At 29.9% G+C, this 18,915-nt stretch overlaps 1 protein-coding gene across 1 annotated transcript in view; it reads right to left on the bottom strand.

Moving 5' to 3' along the window:
• Positions 1-3,000: 3,000 nt before the first annotated feature.
• Positions 3,001-18,915, bottom strand: part of LOC119613297 (putative mediator of RNA polymerase II transcription subunit 26) — a gene marked incomplete at its 5' end in the record, with an annotated part of 16,042 nt that continues 127 nt past the window's right edge. The window contains 5 exons of the mRNA XM_037969302.1: positions 3,001-6,769; positions 7,734-7,818; positions 12,496-12,917; positions 15,500-15,698; positions 15,794-15,961. Coding sequence (XP_037825230.1) covers positions 4,302-6,769; positions 7,734-7,818; positions 12,496-12,917; positions 15,500-15,698; positions 15,794-15,961 — 3,342 coding nt within the window. The remainder of the gene's footprint in view (positions 6,770-7,733; positions 7,819-12,495; positions 12,918-15,499; positions 15,699-15,793; positions 15,962-18,915) is intronic.

The following is an 18,915-nucleotide window of genomic DNA, read 5'->3' on the forward strand; positions in this document are numbered from 1 at the left end:
CTTATAATTTAAATTTATTATAACTTAATTGTTGTTGGTTTTTTTTATTATGTATTTATTTAAAGTTATGAAATTTTATACATTGAAATAATGATGATTATAAAATTAATGGCGTTTTATATTAATTTATTAATTAAAAGTTTTATTTCATTTATAAATTTTATTTTTTTTATTATAAAATATATAGAAAAAAATAATAATCTCTTGCAAATACATACATATATATTTTCTTTTACAAATAGCAAAAATATATATATTATAAATGATTTTTTTTTATTTTTAATTTAATTTAAAACTAATAAAATTATATTTTTCTTTCACTTCACTTCACTTCTTGTTGCATCCATTCTTTTGTGTTTTGCGCAATTTTTTTTTGCTCCTTATATCAAAATTTATTTTATCAATCCCATTCACCAATATACATGCTACGTGGAGTTGGTATATAACCTCGTGTTGGCAAAGGTAAACGTCCATAAATATGATTATAAGGTGACTCTACAATATCTGCATCTAAAGTGATAAAAAGTTAAACATTTTAATATTTATTTAAATTAAAGTGTGTTCAGATTAACAAATTTCAGTTTATTAATAAAAAAAATATATATAAAAACGTCCAAATATGTCCAATAATTACAATTTAAGAATATGACAATAGTTTTGTTTTACTAAATAATTAAAAAAAAATATATGATTTATTTACAAAGAACATTGGATGAAGGGAGTTTAATCGTTAATAAATGCTAAAAAACGCAATATATACAAATGGGTTATTGCATATTTTTATAGAATTTTCTTTCAGAACAAGTTAAAGAATATCATTACAGGCTTGTCCAACTCTCCAACAGAAGAGACTTCTGTCTAAAAATCTGTTCAAAGAAGAAACTTTCTAAAGAAGATACCTCTCCACAAGAAAACGGCTGCAAGGCAAATTTTTATGAGAAAGGTGTATAAAAATGATCGTTTTCTATTAAAAAACTCTGTAAAAAAGTGTCCTAATTCTATAGGAAAATTGTCTAAAGAAGACACTATTCTATTAGAAAACTATTTAAAGATGCTATTCTATAAGAAAACCGTATAAGGAAGTAACTTTTCTATTAGAAAACTGATTAAAAACAATCTTTTCTATAAGAAAATTATCTAAGGGATATACTTTTCTATTAGGAAATTGTATAAAGAAGATATATTTCTAAAAGAAAGTTGTTCAAAGAAGAAACTTTCTAAAGAAGATACCTCTCTACAAGAAAACGGTTGCAAGGCACTTTTTTATGAGAAAACTGTATAAAGAAGATCGTTTTCTATTAAAATAACTGTGTATTAGGAAACTTTTCTATAGGAAAATTGTCTAAATGAGACACTATTCTATTAGAAAACTATTTAAAGATGCTATTCTATAAGAAAACCGTATAAGGAAGTAACTTTTCTATTAGAAAACTGACTAAAAATAAACTTTTCTATAAGAAAAGTGTCTAAGGGATATACTTTTCTATTAGGAAATTGTATAAAGAAGATATATTTCTAAAAGAAAGTTGTTCAAAGAAGAAATTTTCTAAAGAAGATACCTCTCTACAAGAAAACGGTTGCAAGGCACTTTTTTTATGAGAAAACTGTATAAAGAAGATCGTTTTCTATTAAAAAACTCTGTATTAGGATACATTTCTATAGCAAAATTGTCTAAAGGAGACACTATTCTATTAGAAAACTATTTAAAGAAGATGCTATTCTATAAGAAAACCGTATAAGGAAGTAACTTTTCTATTAGAAAACTGACTAAAAACAAACTTTTCTATAAGAAAATTGTCTAAGGGATATACTTTTCTATTAGGAAATTGTATAAAGAAGATATATTTCTAAAAGAAAGTTGTTCAAAGAAGAAACTTTCTAAAGAAGATACCTCTCTACAAGAAAACGGTTGCAAGGCACTTTTTTATGAGAAAACTGTATAAAGAAGATCGTTTTCTATTAAAAAAACTGTGTATTAGGAAACTTTTCTATAGGAAAATTGTCTAAAGGAGATACTATTCTATTAGAAAATTGTATAAGGAAGTCACTTTTCTATTAGAAAACTGACTAAAAATAAACTTTTCTATAAGAAAAGTGTCTAAGGGATATACTTTTCTATTAGAAAACTGTATAAAGAAGATACATTTCTACAAGAAAACTGTCTATAGAAGTGACTTTTCTCAAAGAAAACTGCTTAAAGAATACAATTTTCTTTAAGAAAACTGTTTTAAAAAGACATTTTCTATAACAAAACTGTTTAAAAAAGACACTTTTCTGTAAGAATAAGAAAGAAGACACTCTTCTCTAAGAAAACTTTCTAAAGAAAACACTTTTCTATAAGAAAACTGTCTAAAGAAGACACTGGTCTATTAGAAAACTAGATACATAAATCGCTTTTCTAAAAGAAAACTGCCTACAGAAGACACTTTTCTATAAGAAAACTGATTAAAAAACTTACTTTTTTAAGGAAACTATCTAAAGAAGACACCTTTCTATATGAAAACTGTCTACAGAAGACACTCTTCTATAAGAAAACTGTCTAAAGGAGACCTTTTTCTATTAGAAAACTGCCAAATAAGACACCTTTCTATAGGGAAACTGTCTAAAGAATATACTTTTCTATAAGAAAACTGTTTAAAAAATACGCTTTTCTATAAGGAAACTATCTAAAGCAGACACCTTTCTTTAAGAAAGTTGTCTACAGGAGACACTCTTTAAAAGAAAACTGTCTAAAGAAGACACCTTTCAATAAGAAAACTGCTTAAAGAATAGACTGTTCTATTAGAAACTTTCTAAAGAAGTCTCCTTTCTTTAAAGAATACACTTTTCAATTGAAAATTTATCTAAAGAATAAACTTTTCTATCGGAAAACGGTTTAAATAAGACACTTTTTCTATAAGGAAACAAGAAGACATCTTTCTATAAGGAAACTGTCTATAGAAGACACACTTCTAGAAGAAAACTGTCTAAAGAGTACACTTTTCTATAAGAAAACTGTCTAAAAGAGACCTTTTTTCTATTTTAAAACTCTCTACAGAAGTCACTTTTCTATAAGAAAACTTTTTATGAAGAAACTTTTCTTTAAGAAAACTGTCCACAGAATACACTTCCCAATTGGAAAACTATCTAATAAAGAAACTTTTCTATAAGAAAAATCTCTAAATAAGAATACTTTCCTATAAGATAACTGTCAAAAAAGAAATTTTTCTATTAGAAAACTATCTAAAGAAGACACCTTGCTACTGCCACCTCTTTCTAGTGTTGTAAATGTGGTTTCGATTTCTATATAATCTATAGTTATCGGTGACTTGACTAATCATCGATGTCTAGACTTGTAATTGGTTAATCTCAGTTCAGCAGGGAAATGTTGATACCAGCACTTTAAAACACTTCGCTTTAATTCGTTATTGTTCAGATTCTTGCTCCACTCAAACTTAGATGTTGTCTAATCTGTAGTTGACTTAAACTTCTGGGCGTTCCTTTGGGTGTAGAGGCACCAAAGATCGGTGTTAATGTAGAAAAACTGCCGTAAATACAATTATTATGATTTAGTAAAATGGTAGAAGAGAATTCATTCCTTTAGCAGCTTTTATAGAAGGAAGTTTAAATCTATCAAATTTCCGATTTTTGAAGTGCCTTTAATTGGCTCAATATAGTGTAAATTGATTTATTCTAGTATTTTCTTTGTGCTTCCTCATAGAGGGCCTTTTATATTATTTTATATATTCCGAAGTAAAACTTCTATTTTAGAACAATTTTCTTTTTCTTGGACCCAAATACTAGTAAAATTTCAGATATTTTTAAACATGATTAAATTTTGTTATTCCCCCCCTAAGGGACCACTATTCCAAACCAGCTGTAATAAAGAAATAAACATTATAAACTTCCATCAACCAAAGTTCCAAATTTGTTCCAATTTTTCCATCTTTGTCATATTCTTAACTCAATATAGTAAAATAAAATTATGATAAAAAGTGTAAAAAAAAGTTAGTGCAAAAAAACCGTTCCCGGAAAAAATGAACGAAATTTGTTTAAACCGTACCAAGGGTCTTAAGTAAATTGGGTAAAAAAAAAAAAATCAGGGTAAATATAAGGATATAAAAGCTTTAAGAAAATATTTACAGCAGATATTTAAAAAAGAAATAGTTTTGAAAAAACTATTTTTTAAAAAATTAAACACCTCCAACTACTACGAAATAATTAACAAAACAAAACCTTCATTTGGTACAGAAAACAAAAATCAAATCAAACCTCCTAGTGTAAACAGTTTGCATGAATAGAAACGGACCAGTTATAGAGAATTAATAATCAAGTATTTGAATTTTCTTCATGCTTAAACTGCGGGGTTTACGGGGTTTTAAATAACCATAAATCGATTCCATGTCACTAACATCAACGCGACTAGAGGAGCGAGCCATACGATATGGTGTTTGCTGCTGTTGTTGTTGTGGTTCCATATGTTTTTGTTGTTGATGTTGTTGGACCGCTTCATTTTCATTAGTATTAGGTTTGTTATCGGCATTATAGTGGTTTAATAATTTAGTATTGTACTGTGTAGTCGTGGTCTTATTGTTTTGATTCATATTATTAGTCTTGTTTGTTTCTTCCGATCTTTGCAGATTGCATATTTTAGAGTCTTGTCTGTTAGTGTTAATATTGTTGTTATTATGATCTAAAATTTGATAATTATTGAGTTGAGGACTAGCCTTTAGATTCATTCTTTTAGCTCCCCTCCAGAGCGGAGGTGGTATTAAGGGTTTCAAAGTGTCATGATCGTTTTTAGTAGGGTTTTTTGTTGATATTTTACGCTGTTCAGTTGGTAAATTTAATTGGGAATTATATTTCTTAATTTGTTTAGGCGTTAACTCCGATCCTGCTTGCTTTTTAATACGATCATAGAGATTGGTAGTAGAAGGAGCTTTAACTATACGTTTACGTCCACCATATAAATAAATAGTGCCTTCATCGTGTGGCTGTTCAAAAAAACTTTCAGTACTTTGTGATTTATGGCGCATGGCTAGCAGATTCGTGGAGGCTTTATTTAAGGGATTTCGCAATTTAACCTCTTGGGACTTAAACGATTCTTTACGCTGAGGTGTGGGTGATCTGATTTGCCTTAAACGGGCCTTATCCACATAGCCATCCGTTAAGAGTTGCTGCTGCGGGTCATTGGTTGTGGGATATTTACTATGTCTGGCGGCATAACCATTAAATTTTTGAGTCTTGGGTTTTTGTATTTGTTTTTTATAGTCCAATTGTGTTAAAGTAAAGTTTTCTATATCAAAATCTTGATCTAAATTAAAATCGTCATAATTAAAGGAATCATCATGGAAAGCTTTACGATTTGCATAAGCCCTATAGTCATCTGAAGCCTCACTCTGTTCCTGTTCCTCACGACCCAGCAGGGAAACATCACTGTCACTGCACCACTTAACAACACCGCGCTTTAATTCGTTTTTATACAGATTCTTGGCACCACTCAAACGTTGATGCTGCCGCAGCTGTTGTTGGCTTAAACTTCGGGGCGGTCTTTTGGGTGTGGGTGCCCCAAAAAGCGGAGCTAAAGTATAACAACTGACGCAATTACAATTGCCATCGATTTGAGAGGTGTTAGAAGAGGATCTACGAGAAGGTCGATATGCCTTAGAATGTCTGTGATCGTAATCATCATAGAAAGGTTCATGAGTTTTAAAACGAAATTCACCCGGTGTAGAACGGGCAGAAGGATGTGCAGAATGCATTTGACAGCCATAAGAACCATGATGATGTGAACGTCGATGCTGATGTTGATGAGAATGATGTGAGTGTTGATGACGATGATGAGAATGATGATGTCCACCTTTAAGAGGTGGTGGATTATGATGGGAATTAAGATTTCTAGTCTGTCCGTATATATTTTCATGATTAGTTTCAGTTTGTTTAATGGTGGGGGGACTGGTGGCAAATGTCAAATTAGTGCTTAATTGTATTGAAGTTGATGGTGCAATGGCATTTGTGGTATTAGTCAAGTGACCAATTGGTAAGGAGGAAGGCGTAGTAGGCATAATATTGCTAGCATTAGAAAGAGGATTAGTAGTTAGAGTAGAAGAAGAAGCTGTAGAAGGAGAAGAATTATTGACAAGTTGCTGTTGTTGTTGTTGTTGTAGTTGTAATTGTGACTGTTGATGAAGAAGGTGCTCTTGGTGATGGTAATTGGGTGCAAGATAGTTATAAAGAGAACTACTAGCATTATGAGTGCTAGGATAATAATTATTTGAAGCCGTTTGTAATTGCTGTAACTGTAATTGTTGTTGTTGTTGCTGTAAATGTTGTTGTTGCTGTTGCTGGTGATGTTGCAATTGTTGTTGCAAGTCTGTATTAAAGTTCGTAGTCGCAGTCGCTGTACTGGCAGCTGTCGTTGTAGTCGTTGTAGCATTATGTTTATAAATACCTATGCCGCTTTCATAACTGCGTGTTTGCCACATTTGTTGTTGATGATGATGCATGGGATGATGCTGTTGTTGCTGAGCTGCAGCATGTGCTGCTACGGCTGCCATCATTTGTTGTTGCTGTATATGTTGGGGATGCATATGGGGCGGTTGTGGTGCATGCATTGTGGGATGCATGGGCATCATTACCGAAGTCTTCTTTTGGTTGGTTAATGTATTCATATGCTGTTGTTGTTGAGTTGCTGCGCCATTCTGTAGTGCTGGCTGTTCTTTAGCCGCCTTTGAGGATGTTTTCACAAAGTTTGGTACACGTGCACGTAGACCACAATAGTAGGGATCATCTGGAATTAACGGAAAGTTTATTAATAACAAATATTAGAAAATTTTAAGTTATGTTCGAAAATTTGAATATATTTTTGTTGTAATTAATACTTTTAAATTTAACTGCAAACTAGAGTTATATAAACTATTATTTGCAGCAAAAACTATGTCGTCATTCTTCACTAGTCACCACTAATAACAACTGAATTGCTTGATATTTTAAAATCAATGAATGTACATATGTATGTATGTAAATGTATCGTTTTCAAAAAAAACTGATCTCAAAATAAATATAGAATGTTCATGTTTCTTATTTTTATTTCAAAACTTTTTTTCTCGAAATATTGATTTGTCTATTATTATGCCACCGCCATCAATGCCATTCACTTATAAAGTGACTGACTGCAGCAAAATACAATCACTCCCTCTATATACACCAACATTCTATACACAAATCTACTTCGTCGTATTATATTACCAAACCATTCATATTTTGTTACGTTTGGCCTCTGTGTTGAACTATTAATGGTCAAAGAGATATAAATTACATGAACAAAATTTAAAATTTACCACATTTTCTTTTAGTTTTTTGTTTTCCATAAAATACTAGTCAAAATTGCAAATATTGTCTTGCCCATTTTTGTCTTTATTTATATAGTTTTTTTATACGTTTTGTTTTTCTACATTCATCTTATATCAGTAAAAACACAAGACATGCTTTAATGTACAACATATGGCAACAGTGTCCTCATAAATTTTCAACTAAAAATGCAAAAATTTTGAAATGTTGGCGGTAAAACTTATTAAAGAGAGACAGACAGACAGAATTGCTTAATGCAAGTTTGTATGATCAATATACATACAACAGCTTCTTAAAAAACACCTCTCTTTGCAATACTATATTAAGTTTTTCATATCCGTTTTTGCCAATTTTAACTTTTCCTTTAGTTTTGGGTTTGGCTTTTAAACCTGAAACAAACTTACCATATTTTTTATTGTCTTTGCCTTTATCCGATTTACCACGTGACAATTTAATACGTGTATCCAATTCGATGTCATCATAGTCGGGCTGTTAAATGTAGAAAAAGCAAAATAAAACATTAAAATAAATTACAGGAAAAACATTTGTTTAAAGTTGCTTAAAAACAATGTATAAACAAATTTGAAAGGTACGAGTACATTTGAAAGTGGGTATAAATACTATGGGAAACTGAAAATTAGTTCAAATAATTTTTAATTTATAAGACTTTTTAAATAAATAATTAATTGGGGTTAACAGTCAAGAAGTAGTAAATGTGCAAAAATTTAGTTCATGCATTATAAAAGGCTGGATTAGTCTATAGTCTAGTCTATAGTCTAGTCTATAGTCTAGTCTATAGTCCAGTCAATAGTCTAGTCTATAGTCTAGTCTATAGTCCAGTCTATAGTCTAGTCTATAGTCTAGTCTATAGTCTAGTCTATAGGTTAGTCTACAGTCTAGTCTATAGTCTAGTCTATAGTCTAGTCTATAGTCTAGTCTATAGTCTAGTCTATAGTCTAGTCTATAGTCTAGTCTATAGTCTAGTCTATAGTCTAGTCTATAGTCTAGTCTATAGTCTAGCCTATAGTCTAGTCTATAGTCTAGTCTATAGTCTAGTCTATAGTCTAGTCTATAGTCTAGTCTATAGTCTAGTCTATAGTCTAGTCTATAGTCTAGTCTATAGTCTAGTCTATAGTCTAGTCTATAGTCTAGTCTATCTAGTCTAGTCTATAGTCTAGTCTATAGTCTAGTCTATAGTCTAGTCTATAGTCTAGTCTATAGTCTAGTCTATAGTCTAGTCTATAGTCTAGTCTATAGTCTAGTCTATAGTCTAGTCTATAGTCTAGTCTATAGTCTAGTCTATAGTCTAGTCTATAGTCTAGTCTATAGTCTAGTCTATAGTCTAGTCTATAGTCTAGTCTATAGTCTAGTCTATAGTCTAGTCTATAGTCTAGTCTATAGTCTAGTCTATAGTCTAGTCTATAGTCTAGTCTATAGTCTAGTCTATAGTCTAGTCTATAGTCTAGTCTATAGTCCAGTCTATAGTCTAGTCTATAGTCTAGTCTATAGTCTAGTCTATAGTCTAGTCTATAGTCTAGTCTATAGTCTAGTCTATAGTCTAGTCTATAGTCTAGTCTATAGTCTAGTCTATAGTCTAGTCTATAGTCTAGTCTATAGTCTAGTCTATAGTCTAGTCTATAGTCTAGTCTATAGTCTAGTCTATAGTCTAGTCTATAGTCTAGTCTATAGTCTAGTCTATAGTCTAGTCTATAGTCTAGTCTAGTCAATAGTCTAGTCTAGTCTAGTCAATAGTCTAGTCTATAGTCTAGTCTATAGTCTAGTCTATAGTCTAGTCTATAGTCTAGTCTATAGTCTAGTCTATAGTCTAGTCTATAGTCTAGTCTATAGTCTAGTCTATAGTCTAGTCTATGGTCTAGACTATAGGTTAGTCTACAGTCTAGTCTATAGTGTAGTCTATAGTCTAGTCTATAGTCCAGTCTATAGTCTAGTCTATAGTCTAGTCTATAGTCTAGTCTATAGTCTAGTATATAGTCTAGTATATAGTCTAGCATATAGTCTAGTCTATAGTCTAGTCTATAGTCTAGTCTATAGTCTAGTCTATAGTCTAGTCTATAGTCTAGTCTATAGGTTAGTCTACAGTCTAGTCTACAGTCTAGTCTACAGTCTAGTCTATAGTCTAGTCTATAGAGTAGTCTATAGTCTAGTCTATAGTCTAGTATATAGTCTAGTATAGTCTAGTCTATAGTCTAGTCTATAGTCAGTCTATAGTCTAGTCTATAGTCTAGTCTATAGTCTAGTCTATAGTCTAGTCTATAGTCTAGTCTATAGTCTAGTCTATAGTCTAGTCTATAGTCTAGTCTATAGTCTAGTCTATAGTCTAGTCTAGTCTATTAAGTCTAGTCTAGTAGTCTAGTCTGTAGTCTAGTCTATAGTCTAGTCTATAGTCTAGTCTATAGTCTAGTATATAGTCTGTAGTCTAGTCTATAGTCTAGTCTATAGTCTAGTCTATAGTCTAGTCTATAGTCTAGTCTATAGTCTAGTCTATAGTCTAGTCTATAGTCTAGTCTATAGTCTAGTCTATAGTCTAGTCTATAGTCTAGTCTATAGTCTAGTCTATAGTCTAGTCTATAGTCTAGTCTATAGTCTAGTCTATAGTCTAGTCTATAGTCTAGTCTATAGTCTAGTCTATAGTCTAGTCTATAGTCTAGTCTATAGTCTAGTCTATAGTCTAGTCTATAGTCTAGTCTATAGTCTAGTCTATAGTCTAGTCTATAGTCTTAGTCTAGTATAGTCTATAGTAGTCTATAGTCTAGTCTATAGTCTAGTCTATAGTCTAGTCTATAGTCTAGTCTATAGTCTAGTCTACAGTCTAGTCTATAGTCTAGTCTATAGTCTAGTCTATAGTCTAGTCTATAGTCTAGTCTATAGTCTAGTCTATGTTAAGTCTACATTCTAGTCTATTGTCTAGTCTATAGCCTACTATATAGTCTAGTTTATAGTTTAGACTATATTCTACTTTGAATGAAACCTAAAGTTGTTTGTAAATATAATCTGTTTGCTTAATTATGTAACGATCGGTAAAGAACTGCCCATAGGTCACTTTAAAATTTCAAAATAATTACAAGCAAAAGAAAATATTTAAATTGGTAGTAGTTTTCAGAAGAAGGTTTAGCAAATTCTATTATTTAATACTTAAAAACACACCTAGTAGTTAAAGTATCATATGAATCTTTGTTAAATACATAACACAAAAGACTTAAGCAACGAACTTGTTCAAATTGTTGTTATTTTTCTATTATTTATTTCTATTGAAATCATATTACAATTTCATTACAACAAATATGTTTGTATAACAATATTTTTTTATTATTTTGAAAAATTACACAAATAAACAAACAATTGCAATTTTAAAGTAACAGATATACACCAGAGTAGAAGAAATAAAACAAAAACAAAATAACAAGAAACACTGGCAACAGCAACATTCTTTGCATATTAATTACACGCGATTTAACATGACCAAGTTATGATTTTTTATATATTTTTTTGAGTTACTAATTTAACCCCCACCAATACAAAAAGCAGTGGGTAAACACCCCAATATTATATAGAAAAAATTATAGTGTTTGATAACTTTTTTTTAGTTATAATTGCATGATGGAGTAGTACTTTGCCGTCTCTTGCTAAATATTATATTTTGCAGTTGTAATAGAAGAAAAATAAAGAAAAAATGCCATAATGTATAACACAAAAGGCTTTAGATACAATATAATACTATTCCATCAGTTTGCCAATTGAATTGCTCAATGAAGCTTAAAGTTTTATTACTTACATAGTTTTAAATTATTGTGTTTCTTGTTATTTTTTTTTCCTTCTTAACAATTCTTTTCATTTATTTTGTTTTTTTTTTGTGTAGTTTTCAGCGACTTTACGCGAGTTTTTGAAACAAGTGTTTTTGTTGTTTTTTGATACGATTATTGTTATTATTTTGCTATTGGCAAGAAATTCCAATTATTATTATACAATTGTATTATTTTGTTTAAACATCTGATAGTTTAATATAAAAATAATGTTGTAATATTTAAGTGTAAAAATGTGGATGTCAAATGTTTTCTGAAATCTTTATCTCAGTTTACAATAGAAGGGCAGAGACTTTTTTCTAGAATGGTACATCTAGATTATAGCCTTGTCTTTAGTCTAGTCTAAAGTCACTCCACTATATAGTCTAGTATACAGTCTAGTCTATAGTTTAGTCTTTATTCTATACAATAGTCTAGTCTTTAGTCTATTCTATAGTCTAGTATATAGTCTAGTCTATAGTCACTCTATACTTTTTTCTTTAGTCTAGCCTAATATATATTCTAGTCTCTAGTGTAGTCTAAATTCTAGTCTATAGTGTAGTCTATAGTCTAGTCTATAGTCTAGTCTATAGTCTAGTCTATAGTCTAGTCTATAGTCTAGTCTATAGTCTAGTCTATAGTCTAGTCTATAGTCTAGTCTATAGTCTAGTCTATAGTCTAGTCTATAGTCTAGTCTATAGTCTAGTCTACAGTCTAGTCTATAGTCTAGTCTATAGTCTAGTCTATAGTCTAGTCTATAGTCTAGTCTATAGTCTAGTCTATAGTCTAGTCTATAGTCTAGTCTATAGTCTAGTCTATAGTCTAGTCTATAGTCTAGTCTATAGTCTAGTCTATAGTCTAGTCTAGTCTAGTCTATAGTCTAGTCTATAGTCTAGTCTATAGTCTAGTCTATAGTCTAGTCTAAGTCTAGTCTATAGTCTAGTCTAGTCTAGTCTATAGTCTAGTCTATAGTCTAGTCTATAGTCTAATCTATAGTCTAGTCTATAGTCTAATCTATAGTCTAATCTATAGTCTAGTCTATAGTCTAGTCTATAGTCTAGTCTATAGTCTAGTCTATAGTCTATTCTATAGTCTAGTCTATAGTCTAGTCTATAGTCTAGTCTATAGTCTAGTCTATAGTCTAGTCTATAGTCTAGTCTATAGTCTAGTCGATAGTCTAGTCTATAGTCTAGTCTATAGTCTAGTCGATAGTCTAGTCTATTCTTGTTTAGTATATGGTCTAGTCTATGGGCTAGTCTATAGCCTAGTCTTTAGTCTAGTCTATTGACTAGTCTATAGCCTAGTCTTTAGTCTAGTCTAGAAAAAATTTGCTAGAAAAAATTTGCATAATAATTCTCACATTTACCTTAGGTATATCATGTCCATATATATTATCTCTTGGTGGCAATTTTGGTGGTTTCTCACTGCGTTTATGAGCCAATTGTTGTGATTGCATTATCAATTGTTCTCTGGTGGCAGCAACATGACCACTACCATTCATGCCGGCTACCATGCCATTATTTAAATGTTGCAGTGTACTGCTGCTGCCATTTGTAGTGATGCCAACTCCTGTATTATTGTTGCTGCCATTATTACTTGTCATACTTTGTGATTGTTGCTGTAAAAGTTGTTGCTGCTGTTGCAAAGACATCATACTACTCATTGCACTAGCACCAAAACCAGAGCTACCCGAACTACCGCCACTACCATTACCTGCAACACTGTAGGGATCCTCATCTGGTATTGGTATTCTAGGACGATTTTTAATATCGACAATAGGACGTTGCACTAGAATGTCAAAAGTAAAAATGCGAGATGTTAAATAAACAATGTATGAGTATGTGTGCATTATAAAAAGCATATTTAAAAATAAATCAATAACATTTTGTTGCTGCTTTATTGTTTGTTTGTTAGTTTGAAAATACAAAATAAATTTGATTGTGCGTTTAACAATTTCGTTACCATTTTACGTTTTTTTCTGCGTATTTTTCTTTTTATTATTGTTCTCAATTATTCATGGAAATATGATTGCACTAGCTCTAAGTCTATTTTATTTGTGTTGTTGTTCGCTTTTCAAAAAATGCAAATTTTGTGTTCGGTGTTTTTCTATAACACTATTCATTTTTTTACATTATAATATTGTAGGATTCTTTTTGTGTGTTTGTGTTTCGTTTTTTTACTATTGACACAACAATTGGCGGTTTTAATTCAAAGCCAAAAAATGTTACAATTCATGTTCAAATATAAAATGACATTTGAAAATGAAAGCTTTGGAATAGTAAAGAAAAACGACTTAAAGTTATGCTTTATAATTCAATATTTAAAGATGATCTGAACATGTTGCACATAAAGTGTAAAGCTAGTCAGTGATCTATATTATGGTCTACAGTCTAGATAATAGTCTAGCTGATAGTCATGTCTATAGTCTAGTCTATATTCTAGTCTATAGTCTAGTCTATAGTCTAGTCTATAGTTATGTCTATACTATGATTTACAGTCTACACCTATCTATAATGTAGTCTATAGTCTGGTCTACAGTATAGACCATAGTCTAGCTTATAGTCGCGTCTATAGTCTAGTCTATAGTCTAGTCTATAGTCTAGTCTATAGTCTAGTCTATAGTCTATACTATAGTCTAGTCTATAGTCTAGTCTATAGTCTAGTCTATAGTCTATACTATAGTCTAGTCTATATTCGAGTCTATAGTCTAGTCTATAGTCTAGTCTATAATCTAGTCTATAGTCTAGTCTATAGTCTAGTCTATAGTCTAGTCTATAGTCTAGTCTATATTCTAGTCTATATTCTAGTCTATAGTCTAGTCTATAGTCTAGTCTATAGTCTAGTCTATAGTTTAGTCTATAGTCTAGTCTATAGTCTAGTCTATAGTCCAGTCTATAGTCTAGTCTATAGTCTAGTCTATAGTCTAGTCTAGTCTAGTCTATAGTCTAGTCTATAGTCTAGTCTATAGTCTAGTCTATAGTCTAGTCTATAGACTAGTCTATAGTCTAGTCTATAGTCTAGTCTATAGTCTAGTCTATAGACTAGTCTATAGTCTAGTCTATAGTCTAGTCTATAGTCTAGTCTATAGTCTAGTCTATAGTCTAGTCTATAGTCTAGTCTATAGTCTAGTCTATAGTCTAGTCTATAGTCTAGTCTATAGTCTAGTCTATAGTCTAGTCTATAGTCTAGTCTATAGTCTAGTCTATAGTCTAGTCTATAGTCTAGTCTATAGTCTAGTCTATAGTCTAGTCTATAGTCTAGTCTATAGTCTAGTCTATAGTCTAGTCTATAGTCTAGTCTATAGTCTAGTCTATAGTCTAGTCTATAGTCTAGTCTATAGTCTAGTCTATAGTCTAGTCTATAGTCTAGTCTATAGTCTAGTCTATAGTCTAGTCTATAGTCTAGTCTATAGTCTAGTCTATAGTCTAGTCTATAGTCTAGTCTATAGTCTAGTCTATAGTCTAGTCTATAGTCTAGTCTATAGTCTAGTCTATAGTCTAGTCTATAGTCTAGTCTATAGTCTAGTCTATTGTCTAGCCTAGTCTATTGTCTAGCCTATAGTCTAGCCTATAGTCTAGTCTAGCCTATAGTCTAGTATATAGTCTAGACTATAATCTAGTCTATAGTCTAGTCTAGCCTATAGTCTAGCTTAGTATATAGTCTATTCTTTTGTCTAGTTTATAATCTAGTCTGGTCTATATTCTACTCAATAGTCTTAATATATAGTCTAGTCTATAGACTAGTCTTGTACAAAGTTGTCTATAGTTGATTCTATTCATATTTTGCATAATAATCGTAAATAAATTTCCATTCAAAATTTATGTTCAAATTTTCAATTTCTTAAACAATCAATTCAACAAATTCATCATTTTTCTATATGATAGAAAATTTATGTATATTCAATGTTTTCTGTTGTTGTTGTTATTGTTGCTGTAGTTGTTTCTAATTGATAGCATCTTCAACAGCAATATGTTTAAACTCAACCTTGTACTTGTTTTTCATTGTTTTACAAAAGAAGATGAAGAAAAACCCCAAACAAATCAAACTAAAGCTTAATTCAAAATAAAGAAAAAAATGAAAATCTATTTTACATATTTGTATACATGATAATGTTCTTTGTGCAACAAATTCAATGCAACACAAAACAAACATTATCACAAATCACAACAAACAAACAATTACATGCTTCATAGGCTGTCATTACCTTACAGTCAGTGGCAAAAGTATAAAAGTTTTTATGCTTATGCTGTAGTTACTTTTAAAAGCATTAGAATAATATTGCCTTTATAGTTTTCAGCTAGAGTGTAAATTTTGTTTTATTTTTCTATTGTTTTTTTTTTTAGAATTATTCATAGTTGTTGTTCACTTACCTGGTGGCAATTTAGATTTAAGCATATCCATTGCAACAACATTTACAATCAATACCCATATGGGACATTCTAATATGTCACTTTCGGATTTAACAAAAGCTACCGCTGACAAACATTGTGTTTCCAAACGACGACGATCTGGATAGGCTCGTCGCAGTTCGCGATTAACATTTGATTGAAATTTTTTCATATCAAATAACTGAAAGTGAACAGATTATAGAGATAAATTGAACATTATTCAATGAAATTGTTGTGTGAAATTAATTAATTAATTAAGAATTGTTTTTTACTTACTTTGACTATTTTTTCACTTTCTAATGCCTGATTTGGTAGTTTCAAGATATCGGCACCTATAGACGTTTCCTCATTTTGATTGCTGGCGGTACTTTTAACATAAACATTACTTTTGGCATAACGTCTTATCAATATGTTACCAGCATCGTCCATTTTTATTTTAACGCCCTAAAAAGTAGACAAAATAAAAATAATTATTAAGTAATAAAAGTAATAGAAGTAATAGAATTATATAATAGAAGTAAGTAGTAGAAGTAAGTAATAGAAGTAAGTAGTGGAAGTAAGTAGTAGAAGTAAATAGTAGAAGTAAATAGTAGAAGTAAGTAGTAGAAGTAAGTAGTAAGGAAGTAAGTTATAGAAGTAAGTATAGACGGTAAGTATTAGAAGTAAGTATAGAAGTAAGTCTAAGAAGTAAGTATAGAAGTAAGTATAGAAGTAAGTATAGAAGTAAGTTATCGAAGTAAGTATAGAAGTAAGTTATAGTAAGTAAGTATAGAAGTAGTATAGGAGTAAGTATAGAAGTAAGTATAGAAGTTAAGTATAGAAGTAAGTTATAGAAGTAAGTATAGAAGTAATATAGAAGTAAGTATTAGAAGTTAAGTTTATAGAAGTTAAGTATAAGAAGTAAGTATAGAAGTAAGTATAGAAGTAAGTATAGCAGTAAGTATAGAAGTAAGTATAGAAGTAAGGTATAGAAGTAATTATAGAAGTCAAGTATAGAAGTAAGTATAGAAGTAAGTATAGAAGTAAGTATAGAAGTAAGTATAGAAGTAAGTATAGAAGTAAGTATAGAAGTAAGTATAGAAGTAAGTATAGAAGTAAGTATAGAAGTAAGTATAGAAGTAAGTATAGAAGTAAGTAGAAGTAAGTATAGAAGAAGTATAGAAGTAAGTATAGAAGTAAGTATAGAAGTAAGTATAGAAGTAAGTATAGAAGTAAGTATAGAAGTAAGTATAGAAGTAAGATAGAAGTAAGTATAGAAGTAAGTATAGAAGTAAGTATAGAAGTAAGTATAGAAGTAAGTATAGAAGTAAGTATAGAAGTAAGTATAGAAGTAAGGTAAGTAAGTAAGTAAGTAAGTAAGTAAGTAAGTAAGTAAGTAAGTAAGTAAGTAAGTAAGTAAGTAAGTAAGTAGAAGTAAGTAAGTAAGTAAGTAAGTAAGTAAGTAAGTAAGTAGAAGTAAGTAAGTAAGTAAGTAAGTAAGTAAGTAAGTAAGTAAGTAAGTAAGTAAGTAAGTAAGTAAGTAAGTAAGTAAGTAAGTAAGTAAGTAAGTAAGTAAGTAAGTAAGTAAGTAAGTAAGTAAGTAAGTAAGTAAGTAAGTAAGTAAGTAAGTAAGTAAGTAAGTAAGTAAGTAAGTAAGTAAGTAAGTAAGTAAGTAAGTAAGTAAGTAAGTAAGTAAGTAAGTAAGTAAGTAAGTAAGTAAGTAAGTAAGTAAGTAAGTAAGTAAGTAAGTAAGTAAGTAAGTAAGTAAGTAAGTAAGTAAGTAAGTAAGTAAGTAAGTAAGTAAGTAAGTAAGTAAGTAAGTAAGTAAGTAAGTAAGTAAGTAAGTAAGTAAGTAAGTAAGTAAGTAAGTAAGTAAGTAAGTAAGTAAGTAAGTAGTAAGTAAGTAAGTAAGTAAGTAAGTAAGTAAGTAAGTAAGTAAGTAAGTAAGTAAGTAAGTAAGTAAGTAAGTAAGTAAGTAAGTAAGTAAGTAAGTAAGTAAGTAAGTAAGTAAGTAAGTAAGTAAGTAAGTAAGTAAGGTAAGTAAGTAAGGTAAGTAAGTAAGTAAGTAAGTAAGTAAGTAAGTAAGTAAGTAATTAAGTAAGTAAGTAAGTAAGTAAGTAAGTAAGTAAGTAAGTAAGTAAGTAAGTAAGTAAGTAAGTAAGTAAGTAAGTAGTGAGTGAGGTGAGTAAGTAAGTAAGTAGGGTTCTGTAAATGAAACAAAAAGTTGACTTTTACGATTATGAAAAGTCGACTTTTCGACTCTTTATACTTTTATTTACAAAGTTGACTTTTCGACCTTTTATCATAGACGATAGTTGAGTTATCGCCTTTTTTGCAACAAAATAGTCGACTTCGACTTTTCGACCTTTTTCGACACAAAGTCGATTGTTCGTTCGATTATTCAAAAGTTGATTTATACAACCCAAAGCGTAAGCTCAGACCCTTGAGTTAACAACAAAAGATCTCTTATATTCCAGCCATAATTAAATCTTACACAATTGTAACTTCTGCTGCACATAAGTTACAAATGACCAATCTTCTCCTCTGAATTAAGACCCTATTAATAAAATTTTCACACCTTGTTATTTCCCCTGGAGTTCTGTTAACAAATACGAAACATATTTAAAGCATTTTTAACAGTTTAAACTTTTAAGCACTTTTTAATATTAATTACTTAATCATGTCTTTATTTATTAAAACATTTTTAAATTTTCTTAAGTTTTAATGTGCATAAAACTTTTATACGATTAAAACTGAAAATTGCATTTCCTTGAAATGAACAAAAAAAGTAAAATATTTAAGGCGATTTATTAAATTGAATAATTTATTGCGAAATTTAAAGTTTTTTTTTCACACAGTAAGAACGATGAATTTACATATGACTTTTTTTATGACAAATGTCTTTTAAATGTTATAAGTTAAAAATATGTAAAAATTTGAGTATTAGAGGTGGCGTCAACAGATATTAAAAATTTATCTCATAATACTCTTCTTTAAGCAAATTTTATGTTCTTAAGCCTTTTCTTATGTTCTTCTATGTTTAATGATTAATTTGACTAATTTGGCGAAATCAAAATTATGATTTATTTTATTATAAAACTTTAAACAATATTTATTACTCGTGTTACCATGGATCCATCCAAACAACTGGTCATTATCATGAGTACGCTACCAATTCTTAAGATTGGGTGGGTGTTATTACTTCTTTGTATTATGACATGACAATATTTTTTGTTTATTTATTTTTTTTCTTAATAATTTATTTGATAGTTATTAATGGATTTTAATTTGTTAACTTTTTTGCTATCGTTGTTAATGGCTTGTTCTTTTGTTGTTAATCTGAGTGTTTTGGATTTTTTGTTTGTTTATTTGTAAAAATTAATTAATTATATTAATAATACTAAACGTATGAGTGTATC

The sequence above is a fragment of the Lucilia sericata genome, unplaced genomic scaffold, assembly GCF_015586225.1.
Source record: "Lucilia sericata isolate MDLA Ls3-8-SP2 unplaced genomic scaffold, ASM1558622v1 Contig002050F_arrow, whole genome shotgun sequence".
Lineage (NCBI taxonomy): Eukaryota > Metazoa > Arthropoda > Insecta > Diptera > Calliphoridae > Lucilia > Lucilia sericata.